At 40.5% G+C, this 18,553-nt stretch overlaps 1 protein-coding gene across 1 annotated transcript; it reads right to left on the bottom strand.

Annotated features, from left to right (window-relative positions):
• Window positions 1–3,736: 3,736 nt before the first annotated feature.
• LOC139608590 (G protein-activated inward rectifier potassium channel 1-like) lies at window positions 3,737–16,894 on the bottom strand. Its single transcript, XM_071462524.1, has 3 exons — window positions 15,783–16,894; window positions 6,540–6,756; window positions 3,737–6,156 (listed from the first exon to the last, which is right to left on the bottom strand). The coding sequence occupies exons 1-3, from the start codon at window positions 16,449–16,451 to the stop codon at window positions 5,483–5,485; spliced, it is 1,560 nt and encodes a 519-aa protein (XP_071318625.1). The 5' UTR covers window positions 16,452–16,894; the 3' UTR covers window positions 3,737–5,482.
• Window positions 16,895–18,553: the final 1,659 nt, after the last annotated feature.

Raw genomic sequence — 18,553 nt, forward strand, 5'->3', positions numbered from 1 at the left:
ACTCTGCTCATCATTATGCTCTATTTTTGGTGTCCACCAACTCCTGAGGGAAAAAAAAAATCTGGCTCTTTAGCTGATAAGTGCCCCCTGTGTTCACCAGCTAGATGCTAACTTTGTCTGTCCACCTTCAGTACCAACACCATGTAGTACTGTATTGTACTGAGCAGGTATTGTGCAGTGTTTTTTTTTCCACTCTAAAAAAAGAACTGAATTAATGCTATAAGAGTGAGGACAGTGATCCAAAACATTAATGTTACAGAAAACCAAGAAAGCCTGAAAACCAAAACAATAAACTGAAAAACTCTCAAACGTTTCAAAGAACTGAGGCCAGTTGATAATTGTCCTTGGGTTTGTTACAACTTCCACATTATATGTAGTCATGTGTTAATTATAGAAATGCTGATTATAGCTGCTTTAAGAAAGACTTAAGTTTCCCACGGGTTTAAGATATTAAAAGTTCTCTTCATGGCATCCTTAAAACAAGCTTAACTTTCTCTCAATATTAACATTTTGCATAAAGAAAATGTACTTAGCCAAAACCTTTCTGTCACAGTTGACGTATTAGCTAAAGGATCTATCTCTATGTGGTATGACTCTGAATTCATTCAACTATATCAAATCAATCCCTCTCCCTGAGAAACAAACTGCATTCTTTTATCAGTTGGGTTTATAGCAGGCATTGTTTTAAGAACATTTTATTTTGTAAATAACTTTTGGTCATAATACTGCTGACAATATAAATCTGTGGTTGAAAAAGACCTCTTGAGGTGGCATTGCTTTTAAAGTATGCAGTTTTTCCAGTGGATGTGAAAAAGAGGAGAAATATTGATCTTGAAGCAAGCATTTTTCAAGTAGAGAATGCTTTCTGTATAAAGTCACCAAAATTAATTCTTACACTCCTCAGTCTGGGATTTTACCTGAAAGGCCACCACAGCAATAAAGAGCTATTGTATGGTGACTCATGGAGAAAGCAAAGAAAGAAAAGCAATTGAGATTCTGCAGGGGAGAGCTAAACAATATTTACCTAGGCTGCCCTGAGCGAGCCTGTGGGCACAACACAGCTGACACCACGAGTCTCCGGTCTCTGCTAGTGATCAAAAGGAAATTTTTAAATCTGGTTTGTTCTCTCATGAACATGTTGTCATTGTCTGTTTGGTAAAATATTGACTGGTATTGGAAGCTCTGTTTAAATCTAATTAAAAGATTTGTGCTAAAGATTCTAACAGTGCTGATTCTGCCGATACATGTGAAGAAAATAAGTGGTGTGTATTTACAGTAAGAGAAAGTGTCCATGGTCCAGTGAGGAAGATAAACTCCCACTCCAACTTGTTCGGTAGTTTGATGGTCTCTTCATCAGTTAGAGCAAACTCACTTTACATGTGATCTTAGTTCCTAGGAATAGATTAAGCCATAGCTGCTGGTACCTGTAAATGACTGCATCCATGTCAGGATGTTAAAATACAACAGAGCTCTATCCTCACATCCTCGATGATCTCTCAGTTCACAAGCTCGTCCAGCTCATGGAGCTAATGGCACTGTGCTTTAGAGAAGCGACAATTTTTCTGCTCATTGACTATGGATGAGCATCTGGCCAATGTGGATGTGTGATCTGATTACTGCGCTGCACCTGAGAGTTTCTCACTTTGTCCCTATCCACACAGATAAACATGTAGACATGCAGAGTCACACGCTGCACCCACATGTGCCCATACTGAAGCTTACAAATGCAACTTTAGACTATATGGCAATGACTGGCACTCTTTTAAGGAGCCTAGCAACTGGAAAATGGACTTGTGAACAGGCATTACGCCGATTATTCATAATTTCATAGGTTCCTAGGTTTTCAAGTGTAAAAGCAATAATTAACATCACCACTCTGAAAGCTGATTTAACTGATGGACTTAGGCATGTGATCATATACCTAGGTAATTTAATGGGATACAGCTGCTTGCAAATTATGACACGAAGCACATTTGGATCTGCAGTGAGTCTATATGATGAAAAAATGTAGGCTTAATGCGACTTCAGATATTGTTAAGTATGCATTGGTGGAAACGACAAAGCTTAATTAACTTACCTAAGTACAGCTCTGAGGTACTTGAACTTTAGTTTTTGCACTCCTACCCTACCACATTTCAGTGGAGGAGGCTGAGTCAGACAGCCTGGGGGAAGTCTCATCCATAGCCCTGGCAGAGGTCGCTGAGGTAGTCAAGAAACTCCTCAGCAGCAAGGTGCCGGGTGTGGATGAGATAAGACCTGAGATGCTGAAATCTTTGGACGTTGTTGGGCTGTCATGTCTGACACACCTCTTCAATGTCACATGGAGGTCGGGGACATTGAGTATAAGTACTCAATAGGCAGAGTAAGTCCTGTTGGTGTTATGATATTGTATTATTTGTTGTAGCTATTGCATTTACATGTAAACTTAAATTTGTAGCTTTTTTAGGTGTAGCTTTTGACTGTAACTGCTTTATACACTTTTAGGATCCTTAATCTACAATAATGCATTTATAAGCTGATCATTTGTATCACCTGAGAAGTAGAATTATCGCTATAAATGCAGCGGTGTAAAAAATACAATATTTCCCTCTGAAATGCAGTGGAATAGGTATTTAAAATAATATGAAATGCACACAAGGTCATAGGTAACCTTAAAACTGGCCTTACAATCGGCCTTAAGTAAAGGACCTTACTAAATGTACTTGGTTACTTTTCATCATGATGTCTTTATTGTACTGTCTCCAACAGTAGGAGTTGCTTATGAAACTTCGTTAAAATGAATGAGTTTCTGGGTTGTGTGACCTATGTTCAGTAGATTTACTGTTGTGTGATGATCAACTGTACTTTTGGTTTCAACCGTCTGTCCTTAATCAGCTCAAATGTAGTTTTTACGTTTGGTTGGATCTCATCCATTTCTGGCCCTGCCTTACAAACGTAGGATATTTTATCGTTTTTTAATAGATGTAATGACCTTCATTCCACTGAGGAAGTGCCATTGAAGTGAAAATTAGGCCAATCCATTTCCCAAGTGTAATTTAATAACAGAGTAACAAGCAAAACAGATTTTTCTTTACAGTTGAATCCTTCATTATACAGTATTATGTCTGTGTGAAAAATGGTCTGTGATTTACTCTTCTTCCCATCATTTATCTGAGTTAATTTTATCTAAAGCTGGACAGAGGTCATTTTGTACTGTCAACGAGTTACATAATCAAATTTCTGTTTTCTGCTGTTCTTTGCAGTGTGACCAATTAGCTCTGGACATCCTCAGATGTGTAATGTCTGGAAAATTGTACTTTTGAAGAGCTTTTCCATCTCGAAAAGAGAAATCAAGACAAAATAAGACAAGCGCCACTAAGATTTCTGCCAGCTTCAGAACAACAAAATCATAGCTCAGAGGAGACCGTTGAAGACTTTGCTGTTAAGCAGAGGAAGAAGTACACACATGTACCTGCTAAGTTAACATTTTTATGGTTTTGACTGATGTTTCTTTTACCCTGAACTCTTGCCCTCTTGAAAATCGTTTCAAAATAGAAGCTACTCACATTCACATTTAAGATTTTAATAATTGATGAATGTTGGTTAAACCATCGCAGCGGGCAACACATAAGCTGCTGATGCATAATAACGGCTAAAATACCTCTGGGTGTTGAACAGAGTCAGCTCATACACAACTGGAGTCCCGGAGAAAAGGTGATGCAGCGTATGGAAAAAAATCTGTACTCATAGACACAGCTGTGATTTCAAAGAATTTATTATTTAGCAGTTGCAATATGAAGTTTTATCTTACCTTTATATTGGCAATAATATTTGTCCCCTGATGTCAGCATCCCTGCATTCGCAGATATTTTACATTTTAATAAGTCAGTTCATGATGAAAGACAGTCCATAGTTAAAAACTGACATGTGATTACATTTGGTCACCCATGCGTATAGCAGGCCAATGCAAACACTGCACCAAAGGGTAAAAATAGTTAAAATCAGTACAGTAGTAAACGTACAACTCAAATGTGCATTCAAACAAACTAATATTCAGTACAAGTGATAAGTAAATATAGTGTATCGACCTGACTTGTGTATCAGAGTTTTAAGGGATTTTTTTTTTTTTCTTTTTACCCAATTCGTGTTGATTGACTTTTCGTTAAACCCCATGCCTACCAAGCTTTCACGGTAAGTTATCACTCACAGTTCTCAGTACGTTTTGAAACAATGGGTTGTTGATTTCCGACAGAGGTAGTCAAAAGCAGGCTTCTCATTTCTAGCAGATTGCCATCAATTTTGTATGTTAGGTACCTAACTTTAGTCCCATGAGTTGAATGAAAACTAACTATAAAGCTATGCACATGGTGGCTATATACTGCACAGGATTTTGTGATAAAAGGAAAAGCTTTGTTCTCGTGTTGCAGTGTAGAGCTAGTCAGTCAAGTGTGATGAGGAAAAATGTGAGATCAGAGTGTTTTATTTTGCTCTTACATAAGTGTTTGGCTGCTTACATACTCATTTGTATTTTCGCACAGGACATTTTCATTTTTAAGATTATAAGAGAAAGGGCTTTTAGAATTAATCCTAATGTGTTTGGCAAACATAACACTACCTCTGGTAGCACTGGCTGGTAATGGTATGCAACATTTCCTAAATCAAAAAAAGACCAAGCAAAGGCTGCTAATGTTAGCCTAAACTCCGACAGTTTGCAGGATAGGTGCCCACACAGTGAAAAAATAACATCATGGAGGATGTGTTTAGGAACTTTTTTTTTTTAAATGTTACCTGTACAAACTACTGTAAAGTAGTTACTTAATTACATGTTCCTTGGCCTAGAAAGTAACACTTGGCTAGCAGTGCAGGAAGTAGGCTTATTAGCAGGCAATGGTAATGTTTGCGGCTAGCTTGCTTAGCAGCAGCAGACAAACGCACATTTTAAACATTTGCTCTGTGTTTTTGAAGGTTAACAAAAAGACACTACCATCCAAACTCTGTCAATGAATATCACTCTTACTACAGTCCCATGTGCTTGAGGCATGTGGAAAAATCCAAAGCTTGACAGCCCTGCCAGTGCCTAGCTATGGGCCCTAAGCTTTGACTGGACAACACTGTTTGGTGGAGGGGTTCAGGTCAGGTCAGGCTTACTTATGTCTGCCTCTTTGGTGCTTGATAAATTGAAAAAAGTTGTTGTTTGAGATAATAAGAAAGTCTTTGATGCAGCTCCATGAAAAGAAGTGAACGAAACAAGCACAAGGGCAGAAGTGTTAAAAGTCAGTAGGGGGCACAGATGGTGATCTATCAAAAACGACTCACAGTATGAGCGGATGGATGGCTTATTGGTGTTGTCCTTCTATTTGTGGCAATGGACAACTCAGTAGAGAGCCTGTAAGTAAATGTAAAATACAACTTAGATCACAGTAGTCTCTATGTATATACAATGCCCATCAAGCCTGATTCAATTTCAAAATGTCTTTTTAGTCTTAAAGGTGGTTTGCAGAAGTCAGCGGTCAGCATTCATTCTGCGCAGTTTGGGGGGCAGGTTGTCCTCCGGCCGACTCCCAACCAAAGGGATCTGGATTTGTGTTGGAGTTGGAGCAGTGATCGTGTTAATGGCGGCTGGCAGTCTGTGTTTCTCTAGCTCACCCTCCTCGGTATCTCCATCCAAGGACAACAGCTGGACCTGTTCCTCTGGCTGTCCTTGCCTCGCAACCGGGATGGAGCTGGACCTCAGCCTCTGAATACTAAGCGGAAGGTCTCCTGTGCTGGAGGCTTTCCCCCCTGGCAATGCTGTCCCTGTCTTCAGCCCCCTCCAGAGGTGCTCCTCCTTGGTGGAGCTCATGCGTTGGAGTTTGCTGGGCAATCTAGTGACTTGGTCCTCTACGTGATCTGCATAATCAGCTGACAGGAGCCTTTCCCTACGGCCTCCACGGCCACCGTTGCCCAACAGAGGAGAGGAAGGGGTGGGTGCAACAGGCAGAGGGTTGGGTGATGTCAGCGAGGACTTCTCCTCGTGCTCTTTGACGCTGTAGGGAGGTGTAGGGACCTCAAAGGTGTTGTGGAATTGGGAGTAGTCAACTCTGAAGAATCCCTCTTCCAGCGACATGACAGGGAGGAATCGATGACCCCACAGGACTTCATCCTCAGTGTAAGATGTCCTCGCCTGACATGTCATACCTATGATGGAGAGAAGAGACATTACTGTAGAGGATTATTTCAAATAGAGACAAGAAAGATGAAAAAAACTGTAGAAAGTGGCCTATTAAATAAAAATGAAGATAAAGCCAGACAGGGAACTGAAAGGAAAAGTGGTAAATTTGTTTCAGGGAAGAAAGACAAAAATATGGGGAGGAAAAAACAGAGATGGAGAAGAGTATGTGCTATTAAATATTTTAAGACCATGGAATTAAATATTCTGTTAAATATTTCATTTTATTACTGCAAAATGGTGCATGCCACAGGCAAACTCATGATGAAACAAACACTTATTCAAAGTTAAAGATAGATAGATAGATAGATAGATAGATAGATAGATAGATAGATAGATAGTTTGATCTAACCAGTGGTTTCCACAATGCCCTCTAGAATGACAACAATCTCAAACTGCTCATTCATGAGAGATCGCTGCGACAGATCGAAAAACGGGCTCTTGGTGTTGATTTCGTGACAGATGGTTAGAGGCGACACCAAGAAGAGCTGGTCCGCCCCCGTCCCAAATCCCACATCCAGTTCACACTGGTCCAGGGGCAGGAACTCACCCTCGGGGGTCTGCCGGGACTGGAAACACAAACAAACAGGACCTATTACATTTACATTTAAATTTATGGTTCAGGATAATTCTTTCAACTTTCCCCTCCACAGTGGGGTCAGAACACAGGTTTATGAAAGCAAATAATCTTTTTACCAAGTGAATACCTAATTGTGACATTTAACCATCGGTGAATGCTTAATGTTGAATTTAAATACCACTTAATTTATAACATTGAAATACTTCCATTTGGGAACCATGCATCTGAAGTAAATTTGTTTGTGTATTTGAATTTTCCAGCAGGAATCTTTAAGTGGTGCAGTTTCAAAAACTTTTTAGGGCTCATAAATTCAGACAGAAAGTTGAGTATTCTTTATTTTTAAATTAATAAATACATTTAAAAAAAACAACAAGTTGCTCTAATTGGACTGGTTAAATTCAGACACGAAACCAAGTCAAATATTTCCATGCTATTTAAATGAACTGATTGGCTATTCAAATTTCTGCATTCAGTTGCATATAAGATTTAAATTAGTACAGCTATTATTTGCTTTCACATAAGGTCAACCTTTGCAATGGGCAAATTATTCATTTGACTAAAAGAAGTGCAGAGAATTTATAACAGAGGTCTAAATCACTACTTACACTGTATCCACATTTCTAACCTCTCTGACCAGCTGTTAAAGGCACAGTTATTATTGTCATTTTTTATGAATCAGTCTGTTCAGCTGTATAAAGCACAAAGGTAGTGAACAAAACAAGTGTTCCTGATGGACAGCAGTAATGAATATTATCAACAAGCCTGTGTATAGAATCCCTCCAAAAATTCAAGGCCTTGTTTTTTTATCTTGTGGTGTCTTTACGACCCAGAGGATGGCTGGTGTGCAGTGTACGAGGCCCACTTCACCAGCAGGGAAAGATTTTATGTGTCTCTGTTGTATAATTTGTGCCACTTTGATTGATATTTTTCATCCAATACCCATTACAGATACATATATGTGCATGTGTTTTTTGTAGATGTAACCCTGATGGGAATGTAACTGAAGCAGTGTTATGGGTCCCATAATATGGCTTTGAGAAGGTAATTTTGTTTCGTGATTCGACATGGTTTCATGTGAAATGGGATACTGGTGTGAGAGTTAAAGGAGCTATTTGTAAGTTCTGCTATTGCTACACAGCCAACATTAGCAGGAACGGCTTTTTACTTACTGGTTTAGATGAAACACTCAGCATCAAACTTTATTCCTTTACTCATCCAGAGTTGTCTCCACTGATGGAAACCAACAACAATGTTATCATCTGCTGAAGTTAGCATGCTAACCAGCTAGCCATGGCCTGGCCAGACCATCTCCTTATTTTCTGATACCGAGTCACTGTGGTGTCCAGGCTGGCCTGAAGAAGTAGAGCAGTTCAGATGGTGTATCACAACCTCTTGTATTGAAAACACAGCAATGGCTGAAGCTCTTGGCAAGACTGGTAAGTAAACAGCTGTTAATGCTAACGCTGGCTGTGTAGCATTAGCAAAACTTACAAAAAGCTCCTTTAAAGTGAAGAGGGAGTTGACTGTAGGGCTGAAAAGCTGGCGGGACAAAGCCTATAAACTGGAAGTGTTCATAGTTGCTCTGGATTTCTTCCATCATCCCCAATTAAAGAGGCAGGGGATGAAGAAGACAAAGAAGGACATGTTTTTTTTATCTTTGACTAGGATTTGATGTTGACATTCTTGCAAAAATGATGGTAACCAAACACACATTTGTGACAGCTGCTTTTGTGTGAGTTTGCTGACAAACCTGCATGTTTTGTAAAATGGGAAGGGGTGGTTGAACCTACCCAAAAATCTATGATGACATTTTATCAGATGGGATATTTATTCATCTCTCAAAGCAGGAGTCAACAAAATAGTTTTTTTTGTTTTTTTTTTCTTTTGGCAGAGAAAGGGTAGATTTTAAATTCAAAAAGAAACATCAAGACATATTTTTTGCATTTAGTGATAGAGAGCGGAACAATAAACCCAGGGGAGGAACAACACTTTGCAGGACCCTAATGTTGTTCTCTGTGCACTGACTGGTGAACATGCAGGGTGAAGGTGCGAATTAGGGTGTGAAAAACAGCGGTCTCCCACTTCCCTTACATCTCTGTCAGACATCGTGAGCATGGGTAAGATTTATATTTTATTTATACTTTGGCCTAATCATTTATTCTGTACACACCTACTCATTGCCAGAACATTAGAGTACTTAGAAACTCTGTAGAAGCCTGACCTCAAAGGCAAGTATCATTAGATTAAGGAGGAGACAGTAGTGCTCGCTCTTCAGAAACCAAGCTCAATCAAATAAAGTAGCCGTTAAATTAAAACATGGAATTAGGAAGGGGCTTGAGGAAGTGGAAAAAAGGAAACATGGAGCTTCTAAAACCTCTTGTCCTGTCAATTGCAAACCTCTTAATCCAGTTGATATGTCAAGAATGAATGATTAACAAAGAAAAGCATGTTTGTTTCACCCAGAAGGCCAAAGATAAAAACCCTGCTGAAACCCACATGAATTCCTCTATCAATGCGAGTGAATAAAATGCATAAAAAAAAAAAAAAGAAAATTAAATCTTCTGTCCCGGTAGATAACATTTATTACCCAAACCAAGTTATATTCCTCTATCGCTCAATTCAAATAGTTCTCCCTGTCGCCTCATGTTAACTTGAATGCAGAGTAGTCTCCCTGGCCCTTTGAGTGAGGAGCCACTTGGTCCACAGATGGCAAACAGACTGCCATTTGTATTCAGAGTGATGTTGAGGACAGAGGGATGTGACATTTCACAGGAAGACGTCTGTGCCCACAGATCTCTGGCTCGCCTTGGTGAGGAAAAGTGTCACCCATCATGCTGTATCGATGATGGGTGCCCCCGAACTATGCAGACAGGGAGCCTATGTCTCATGTCTACTGACGTTAAATCTGTATAAAACTTCGAAAGCAAAAAAAACAATGTTTTAAATAGCAGAATGCTGTTGAAAAGTGTGGACACCTGACAAGAAAATTAACATAAAGAGAAAAAAAGGCTGTAAAAAGCCACACCACTTGCCTGTCCTTTCATGTACCTGTCTTCAGGGTAATCTTGTCATTTTGTCGTCATTGTTATGCCTTACATTCATATGTGAAATGTCTGTAGATTTTCCAATTGATGCTCCCTCTGGTCGTTCCAATTTCCCTTTTACATTTTCATACAATTGTGCTTTTTGTGCAGTGAAATGCAACCCAGTGTTGTAGCTATTACTTAAATATATTAATCAGTGTCTTGCCCCTATCCTGCAGCATTTCTTAGATATAGAGTGTCCAAAACAGGCAAAACTCAGAATTTAATACGATTTAAATGCAAGTGTGATTTTTTTGCAAATGATTTTTACACATTACTGCTAATCTCTGCTCTTGAATAGCTTCCTCCCTCTGCTATAAGTGAGCACATTAAATCACTTTTAAAAGCCTTACATTAATTTATTTCTTTCACCCAATCATTTAAAAATGTAAATTGTCATTGAGATGCTGCCGGCAGGTGTCCCATTTTTCAGCAAAGCTCCTACAAGTCAATGAGATTGGAAACCAATTTCGTGGGAAGTCATGTTTAGACCATTGTAGTTATGAAAGTGAAGCTTTCAGGGCTCCATTGATGAGCACCATGGTGTTGCAACCGAATTATACATCTGCCAAGGAAGGAGGGACCTGCTCGAAACTGAATGGTTTTAACAAGGTGAAAGCCTTGTGTGTTCTCCTTCTGCCGCTAACCAGTCACTGCCACAAGGGGGAAGTTAATGGCCTTTGTAAGAGGACCTGGTATAGAGGGAGTGCTTAATTTACCAAGCCACCTGAGATTCTGGTTGAGTGAAAGCAGGCCCTGTCCCTGGTGACTCACTTCCTCCTCCGTTGACAGTGTGTGTGTGTGTGTGTGTGTGCGCGCGCGTGTGTGTGTGCAGGTGTGTATATGAGAAAGATGCAAAGAAACACAAACAGCAACATCCAAAGTTATACAAGTGTATGTGTGTGTTTGCATGCACACATTTGTCCTTGTGTGTTTGTGTGTCTTCAATGCAACCGTGTATTTGTGTGTGCGCTTATGCCCATGTGTGTCCAGCTGGAGACTTTGAACCTTAAGCTGGACATCAAACATAAAGCTCACAGAGACGTCACATTTGAGCAGCCATTACTAATCTTTCGACAGCACCATTAAAGCTAACTCATCTCTCCCTTCTCCGCCTTCTTCTCCTCTTTCTGCATGTCCTTCAGAGTAAGACAGTGGCAGATGTGGCAAGTCACGCTGGCATGTTTGCCTGCCTGTCTAGCTAAATGCCTGCATCCATCCCTGTCTATCTGCTACTACTAGCCCTTATCGCTTATCTCCTGCTGTGGACCAACCTACTGCGACGAGCTTCTGCTGACACTGACGAGCACCGCCCCAGCTGTCACTCTCTCCCTCTGCGTCTCTGTGTTTTTGTTGGCTCCTGTTTTCCACATTGCTGCTGCTTACTTTCTCTCTTGTTTGAGCTCTTTTTTGTCTTGTTAGTGTGGGTGTTTCCTCTGCACGCTGCCCCCGAACCAGATGTAAACGTGCTTCTCTATTTTAAAATCATATTCTGCCAGTGCTGCAGGGGTCAGTGCACCACTGAATTCTATTGGTTTATTAATGAAAGGTGCATTAATATTAATGGCAATTCAAGGTTATCTCTTTAAGTTAATATGCATTATGGATATAGAGAAATGCGCAGTCCTGCCAAGGTAAAATGTTTTTTAAAAAATTGTGTTTAAGTCACAAATTGAAGTGAAGACACTTACAACTTAGTAACCTTTGACACAAAATGTGTCTTAACTGCACTGAAAATAAGATCTAATGAAATATAACTCACACTCAAAAGACAAACTACCTCCCTGCAGGTATGAATTACTCGAAAGATCTTGCATTCCAGTAAGGCTTCTTGACTGGTGTGTGGGATCATAAACTCCCACACTCATGAGTCCATCACTTGTACCATAGAGTTGTAGTTGTGAGGAGCTTTTTCAGGTACCCATGTCTTCCACATAGTCTGTGAATAAAAGTGGACATACCCTTTGTGACGTCAGCCATAGGTTTCTGAAGAGTTTTAAAGCTCAGAGTGGGCTGCTCCACCATCACCACCACCCTGCCTAACCTGGCAGAGGTCGGGTTGTTGCAAGCATATTCTCATTCACCTGTCAATCAAAGTGGCCATGCCCTCAATTATGCATAACTTTAAGCCTTAATAAAATTTGAATGGATGAGTCCCCATACATGAAAAAGGAAATTAGCTATAGAAACCAAATTCGTTTTTTGTACCAGGCTGTAAAGATTTTACTTCGGCTATAAAGTTGAGCATTTTAACATAAGAGTCTATGGGGATTGACTTGCTTTTGGAGCCAGACTCAAGTGACCATTTGAAGAACTGCTGTTTTTAGCACTTGGGTGTTGGCTTCACTGGCTTTCGTTGTCGGCTTTTACTTTTCAGGTTGCTGCTTAGTTTTCCAGGTATAAAAGCCTTCAGTCTTTTTCCCCATTGACATTTCAATTTTGACATTTGTGCTAGAAGATATCTGGTTCTTTGACAAAAAAAAAAAGTTTGAAGTTGTGCATAAAAGTTTCAGGGAAGAATAAAACTACAATTCCCAAGGTGTGTTTCTGCAAAAAAACACTGTAAAACATAAAGTAAATAAAATTCTGCTTAAAATTCTGATTTGTGTGTTGCCATCGAGGGAGCAAAGCTAAAGATAATGTTTGGAAAACAGCACAACAGTAGCTTTAATCAATTCACTTTTGGATTCTGGGTCAAATTTGGATAAATTCAGCAACTATGGCAGCATGTTTTCTTCACAGTAAAGCATTTTTTAAATTTTCTACCGCTCAGAATTTCTCAGAATTGTGCCTCTGACTTTCTCCATAGCAACAGTGGCCAAGGCTCATGTGTGCTGTAGCATTGAGATTGGGCCAAACTGATGAACTGGTAACCATAACATAAACCTGTATGGTTGTTACACCAGTCAATGAGAGACCAGTGTCTCTATATCAAATAACACAGAGGATACTGTTATAGAAAAAATTTGAAATGGGAAGACAGACTGGGAAAACACACATCCAGAACCACTGCCACTCCAACTTCACTCTACTTTTGGACCTTCAACTGGTAATATTTGGGGAAAAAACCCACCAATCACTCGGTAAAATATTTCATGATTCAATCTTTTGGGGATATGGTTGAAACTAACAATTGTGAAGAAAATAAAGTTGAAAAAAGTTATTATACACTAATATAATGTGCTTATTTGAGTTGCTTATTACAGCTGTCTATTTTAACCAAACATGGCCAGGTTGCTGTTTTAACAAATGTGCAAAATCTAGTTGCATTCCTGCATATTGATTTGTAAATAACACGAGTGCTGACTAAGCAACTGATGACCAACTTTAATTTTTGCCAAAAATCCAGAGTATCCAGGTCCTGTAAGAATTTACAGCCCACGCCAATCCCTAAATATCCCTGACAATTGATAGCAGGTGCCGTGCCACAGCGCGTTTACACAGCTCCATCATTAGGATTTACAGCAGCATGCCTCATTTCTCCAGTCAGCTTTATGGGCATCCCATCTGACAGTGACCTTGAGCTGTGTGTGTTACCTCCACATGAGCCGCGGCATTGTTTCTACGGTTCAGGTGAGGTACTACGGGGTGATGTAGAGTCAATTTATTCTACAATACCCCACTGTACACTGTACAGTCTGACACCACGATGGTATAGCTTTATGGGCTCTACAACGTCAATTTTAATATAGATTAAAAGACACACTGGAACACTATTCAGCGGCAATGCTACAGTGGTATCCTGCACACCATGGCCTTTTTAACAGCACATTTAATCAACAATCCATATGTGACAAATCATTACATCTGCTTCAAGATATTATCCTGCAACAAACATCAGGAACAGCACTGCCTAAAAGTGAACTTAGAAAGCATGTTGTGATTGGTTACTCTCTGTCGTCCGGGCATGACTGATGCCACTGAATGTGATGCTCCTTAGCAGCCAATTAGGAAAGTCCTGGATGTCCTACATCATGACCTTCTACCAACACATGAGTAGCTCTGGCTTCACGGATAATTTAATGGTCATTTAAAAGTCCATCATTAACTGGCAGAAATCCCAGCTCAGGATCATCACCTAAATCCAATCAATTGATTCCTGATAGAAAGCCAAGAACCGTTTTAAAAAACAATCAGAAAAACAGATGGATGAAAGCACTTCAAACATCAAATGTTCCCCCTGTATATGCTCAGGCCCCTTCATTAAAAAAAAGACCTTAAAGGTAAAGGCAAGCTTGAGTAATGTACACTGCTGGTTCTCCATAATGTGTCTAATATGCATCAGTATTGCAGCAGCAGTTGAAGCGTGTTCGGCTTTGAATGTTGTGAATCAGAACTGATTATGTGCAAATCAAATTTCAGCTCAAAGTAGTTGCTCTGTGTTATGGTGGCAAACACGGAACATAATTTAAACTATCTCAACAATATCTCTTTGATAATAAATCTGAAGTCGCCCCATGTGCCTTAAAAAAGAGGTAATTCTACTGAGGCAATATCGTGTGCAGACAAATCTCACCAAGTTCAAACATGACAGCGTGCCCCATGGGTGGACGTCCAACTGCTTTCAGTCGTTTTGAACTAATGGGATGAAAGCAGTGGAAGTTACAGAAAACTATAACAGAATATTATATTGCCTGAATGAAACTACTGTTCTCCGTGGCAGGAGAAAAAGTTGATGATATTGCATTTCTGCATTGCTATTAACACACCATAACATATTTTTTCTCTGCCTTTCTGGGCTCTTAATTAAAAAGCAAATGATAATGAAATTAAATAAAAATCATCCTGAGAGCTGAAACATTAGCGATAATAGGTTACTTAATCATGACTTCTAATGTGTTGAACTGAGTCACTTTTATTTCTCTGTTGGGTATCATTTAAGTTTTTTTTTTTTTTTTTTTTTTACCCTAATCGACAGAGACTGGGCAGCAAATGATAATTAAAAAAAAATGCCTGGATAAAATCAAGGTGCAGCATAAAGCATTAAGTATGACTACATTAATGCACTCATGGTCATGGTAACTGAGGCCTACTGGGAGCTTTAAAGCACGATCCCGGCAAAGTAAAGTGTCACTTGAGACCATCTGAGACTAACTCTCCCTGTCACAACAAAGCACAGCTGTCCTTCAGACATCTACTCACGTTTGGACTGCATGCATGAGATGTGTTGAAGTCTGCCACAGAAAGTGAATGCAATACTTGTACATAAGACAAAGGTATATTCGTGTATAGTTGTGTACTGTCTCATGGAGCTCCCAGTGCTTCAGATTAGTGGCATTTTTGTCTGAGTAGCTTCAGGATACATTAGTCTTTACCTCATTTTGGCCCACTAAACATAGAAACTGCTTCAATAGATCTTCTAGCCCATAAGCTGTCTCCCACCTACTGTCCCCTGGGGGCCCATTCATCTCATCTGTGGACAGTTGAAGCAGAGGCTGAACTTAGATATACAGCCCATTGACAGCCATTCTGCTGACTGGAAGTGGGCAATTTGTGGTGACCCTGAGTGTACCAGGCACCACACTCAGGAGCTCAGAGATGAAGAGGCAGGAAAGCAGAAAGAAAAAGAAGGCTAGTGATGAATTCAACAGTGCCGCAGGGGGTAAATGTAAATGGTCACTCATTAAAATACATCTTATGTTGGAGCTTCATGTTAAAGCCACAGCCTCCCTGCAAGTCACAGAGACCCGCAGGGAATGCAATCAATTCTAGAGATGAATGGGGATTCAATGCATGACTTGGAAAGCCCTCATAAAACATAATGAGCAATTTCAGAACAAATTAAGTGACTGTCAATTAGTCGCAGCCTTGATAATGGCATTTCAAGAGTTGAGATGGAGCAAGAGGCAAACGCTCACTGCGCCAAAGTGCGCTTACTCGGTTAGTGATTTTGGAGACATTGCGCCCCTCCGCTGGATGACCTGTAGCCTACCTTAATGAGTTTGCACCTGATCTGCGCGGACACCATATGGCTGTTCCGCAGGTTCCCCACTCGGAACATGAGACACAACTTCCCGTCCCGCTGCGAAATCACCGCGTCCTGGCTGAACATCAGCGTCTCGGCGCGCTTCTTGGGCTGCGACATCTTGATGAACATGCAGCCGATGAGGAAGGCGTCCACGATGGACCCCAGCAGAGACTGGAAGAGGAAGAGGATGATACCCTCCGGGCACTTCTCCGTGATGTAGCGGTGGCCGTAGCCGATGGTCGCCTCTGTCTCGATGAAAAACAGGAACGCGGAGGGAAAGTTGTACACGTTGGCGACGCACGGGGTGTAGGACGGGTCGGGGCCGCCGTGGGTGAGGTCGCCGCGGATGTAGGCGATCACCCACCACATTGAAGCCATGACGAGCCATGCAACTGTGTAAGTGAGGATGAAGATGAGCAGGTTCCAGCGCCACTTGAGATCCACCAGCGTGGTGAAGAGGTCGGAGATGTACCGGCTGGTCTCTCCGCCAAGGTTACCGTGCTGGACGTTGCAGCGGCCGTTCTTCTCCACAAACCGCTGCCTCTTTCTCTTAACCGGGGCGGAAAAAGTCATGCCCCGGTTGGTGTTCACCACCTGGTAGTCCTCTCCAAATTTCCTCCTTATAGCTGACATTGTATCAATCCCCTACTGGTGACAGGCGATCAATACTTGTGCAGAATCGGGCTCTTTACGCAAGTTTGGTACCCCCCTGGCCAAAACCATGCAATGACACTCAGCGCGCTACTCGCATCCTGTGAGATGGAGATGCGCTTCTCTCCTGTAAATTAATCCCAAATGAGCAGAGATTCTGCGCAATGCATGATTCAAGACTCAGTCATTTACGCAAAGGAGTCCCCTGCCGGTGCCAACTTTTTGTTCTAATCCATGTCTGAAAAAGAAAAAAGACACGAATTCAGTATCACATTTTAAACAAAAGCTTGATTTAAGGGTCTGTCCTTGGTAGATCCACTGAGTCGCTGCTATTCAATAACCCTGTGAATGTGAATGGCAGGCTACAGTGCGCACTGCTGCCTGAGGGAACACGCTCTGGTAGGAGTGACTTCAAATTAAAGTCTGAGGAGGAACTGCTGCACCGGTGGCAAATTTCTCTTTCACAGAGGGGTGGGGGAGCTGATGTGGGGTTATAGATAGGTGAATCTGTTTTTTTTTTTGTTTGTTTGTTTGTTTTGTCCTGTATCCAATTATGCAAAAGCATCAGAGCGAGTAATAAAAGGTAACAGTGAAATCAACTGTAATTTTTTTTCATGTAATCCCCCCCCTCCCCGCAAATTACTTTGAAATTTGTTTCCTGTTGCCCTATTATCTCTATCTTGAGGAAAACGCTGTACCAACTATAAAATTGTTTTTTCGATGTAGCCTCCTTGTGGTGATTGGCGGATATTTGGTTCCCCCTAGTGTTACTGCAGCAAACCTGAGCGGTGCCAAGCAGTTTCAGACAGACTGTGAGAAGTCTCAACGACACTATGTTTATTGCAATATTATTGGGGTTGTTCAGGAAATGTAATAGGTTACGTGGGTTATAAGCATGTTTCACACCAACTCCCTTCATTATCAAATTAATACGGCTGCTTGTCCTGAAAGCTGTTTTCACAAATGGCACATGGGATCAGTGCTGTGGTTTTCTGTGGCTGGGTTCATCTCTAATGAGGCCAATGATGTGATCAACACTGTATCTGTGTATTTTTTCCAACAGACTAGTTGTAAGGTTGTATGATGCCTCTGTAAAAGCAGGTGATGAATATCAAGTTGGAATGCACTGAGAACTTTACTACGTTGTAATTTCCTCTGTGGTCGCTTTATCACTGTCAGCGTGTCATTGCACACTTGTAAAACCTCATTGTTATAATTACTTGAGTACAAAGGGCTATGAGACTGACGAGGAGACATCCAGTTGGACTTAGTCCCAGGCCAGCAGGAAATTAAGTGTTCAACACAATGAGCTGTTCCTCATTAGGTTTGAGGACTGCTTAATACAAAATAAATTACAATGAAAACAACATGGTAAAGTACATTTTTATATTTGGACATTATTTATTTATTTGCTCTTTATTCAATCTGGCTGTCCCATCGAGATTAAGATCTCTTTTCTCAAGAGAGACTTGGGAATATGAAGCAATCACAAAAACACAATCAACAACAAAGACATAACTACACAATACAATAATGACAATGATTTTCAGATGAACGAAAGACATGGGATTGAACTGTGAAATCACCTTAGCCGCTAAATCTCTTAGAAGCGATTACGCTCACTGACACCCACACAGCTCTCACTTATCATTTAACAAGTGCAACTCGACTGTCAAACCTACATTTCAGTTTATACTTAGTTGTTCCATGTTCTTGAAGAGTATGTTAACAACATGAATGTGAATATGGGAGTGATGTGTGCAATGTAATTTATAACACCACCATAAACTTGCTGACGACAAAAACTAAGCATTCTAAACGTCACAAATAAGATTTATTGCAGGTGTTTTGTATTTCATTTCATTAGATAGTACATGTGTACTTAATGAACTGGTAACTCAGGGTATGTTAACGAAGGTTAAAGCAGAATATGTCCATTCAGCCACATACATTTTAACCTATTCACAGTGAACGGTACATCACATTAAAATTGTTGTTCATTATCAGAAATATTGAGATTCATCTAACACATGTGCAAAACAAGTCTGTAATGTGTAACATTATTCAGACAACAGGGGAGTGAT

This window comes from Trachinotus anak, unplaced genomic scaffold (genome assembly GCF_046630095.1).
Source record: "Trachinotus anak isolate AG129_WGS33_773 ecotype Australia unplaced genomic scaffold, CSIRO_AGI_Tana_v1 ptg000025l, whole genome shotgun sequence".
In the NCBI taxonomy this organism is placed as follows: domain Eukaryota; kingdom Metazoa; phylum Chordata; class Actinopteri; order Carangiformes; family Carangidae; genus Trachinotus; species Trachinotus anak.

What these genes read in the sequence shown, in the direction of transcription:
- LOC139608590 (XM_071462524.1), bottom strand. Translation starts at nt 16,451, where the DNA reads ATGTCAGCTATAAGGAGGAAATTTGGAGAGGACTACCAGGTGGTGAAC. An exon ending in TCAGGTGCAAACTCATTAAG is followed by an intron (nt 6,757 to 15,782) that starts GTAGGCTACAGG and finishes TTGTGTTTCCAG; the next exon opens with TCCCGGCAGACCCCCGAGGG. An exon ending in GGGCATTGTGGAAACCACTG is followed by an intron (nt 6,157 to 6,539) that starts GTTAGATCAAAC and finishes TCTCCATCATAG; the next exon opens with GTATGACATGTCAGGCGAGG.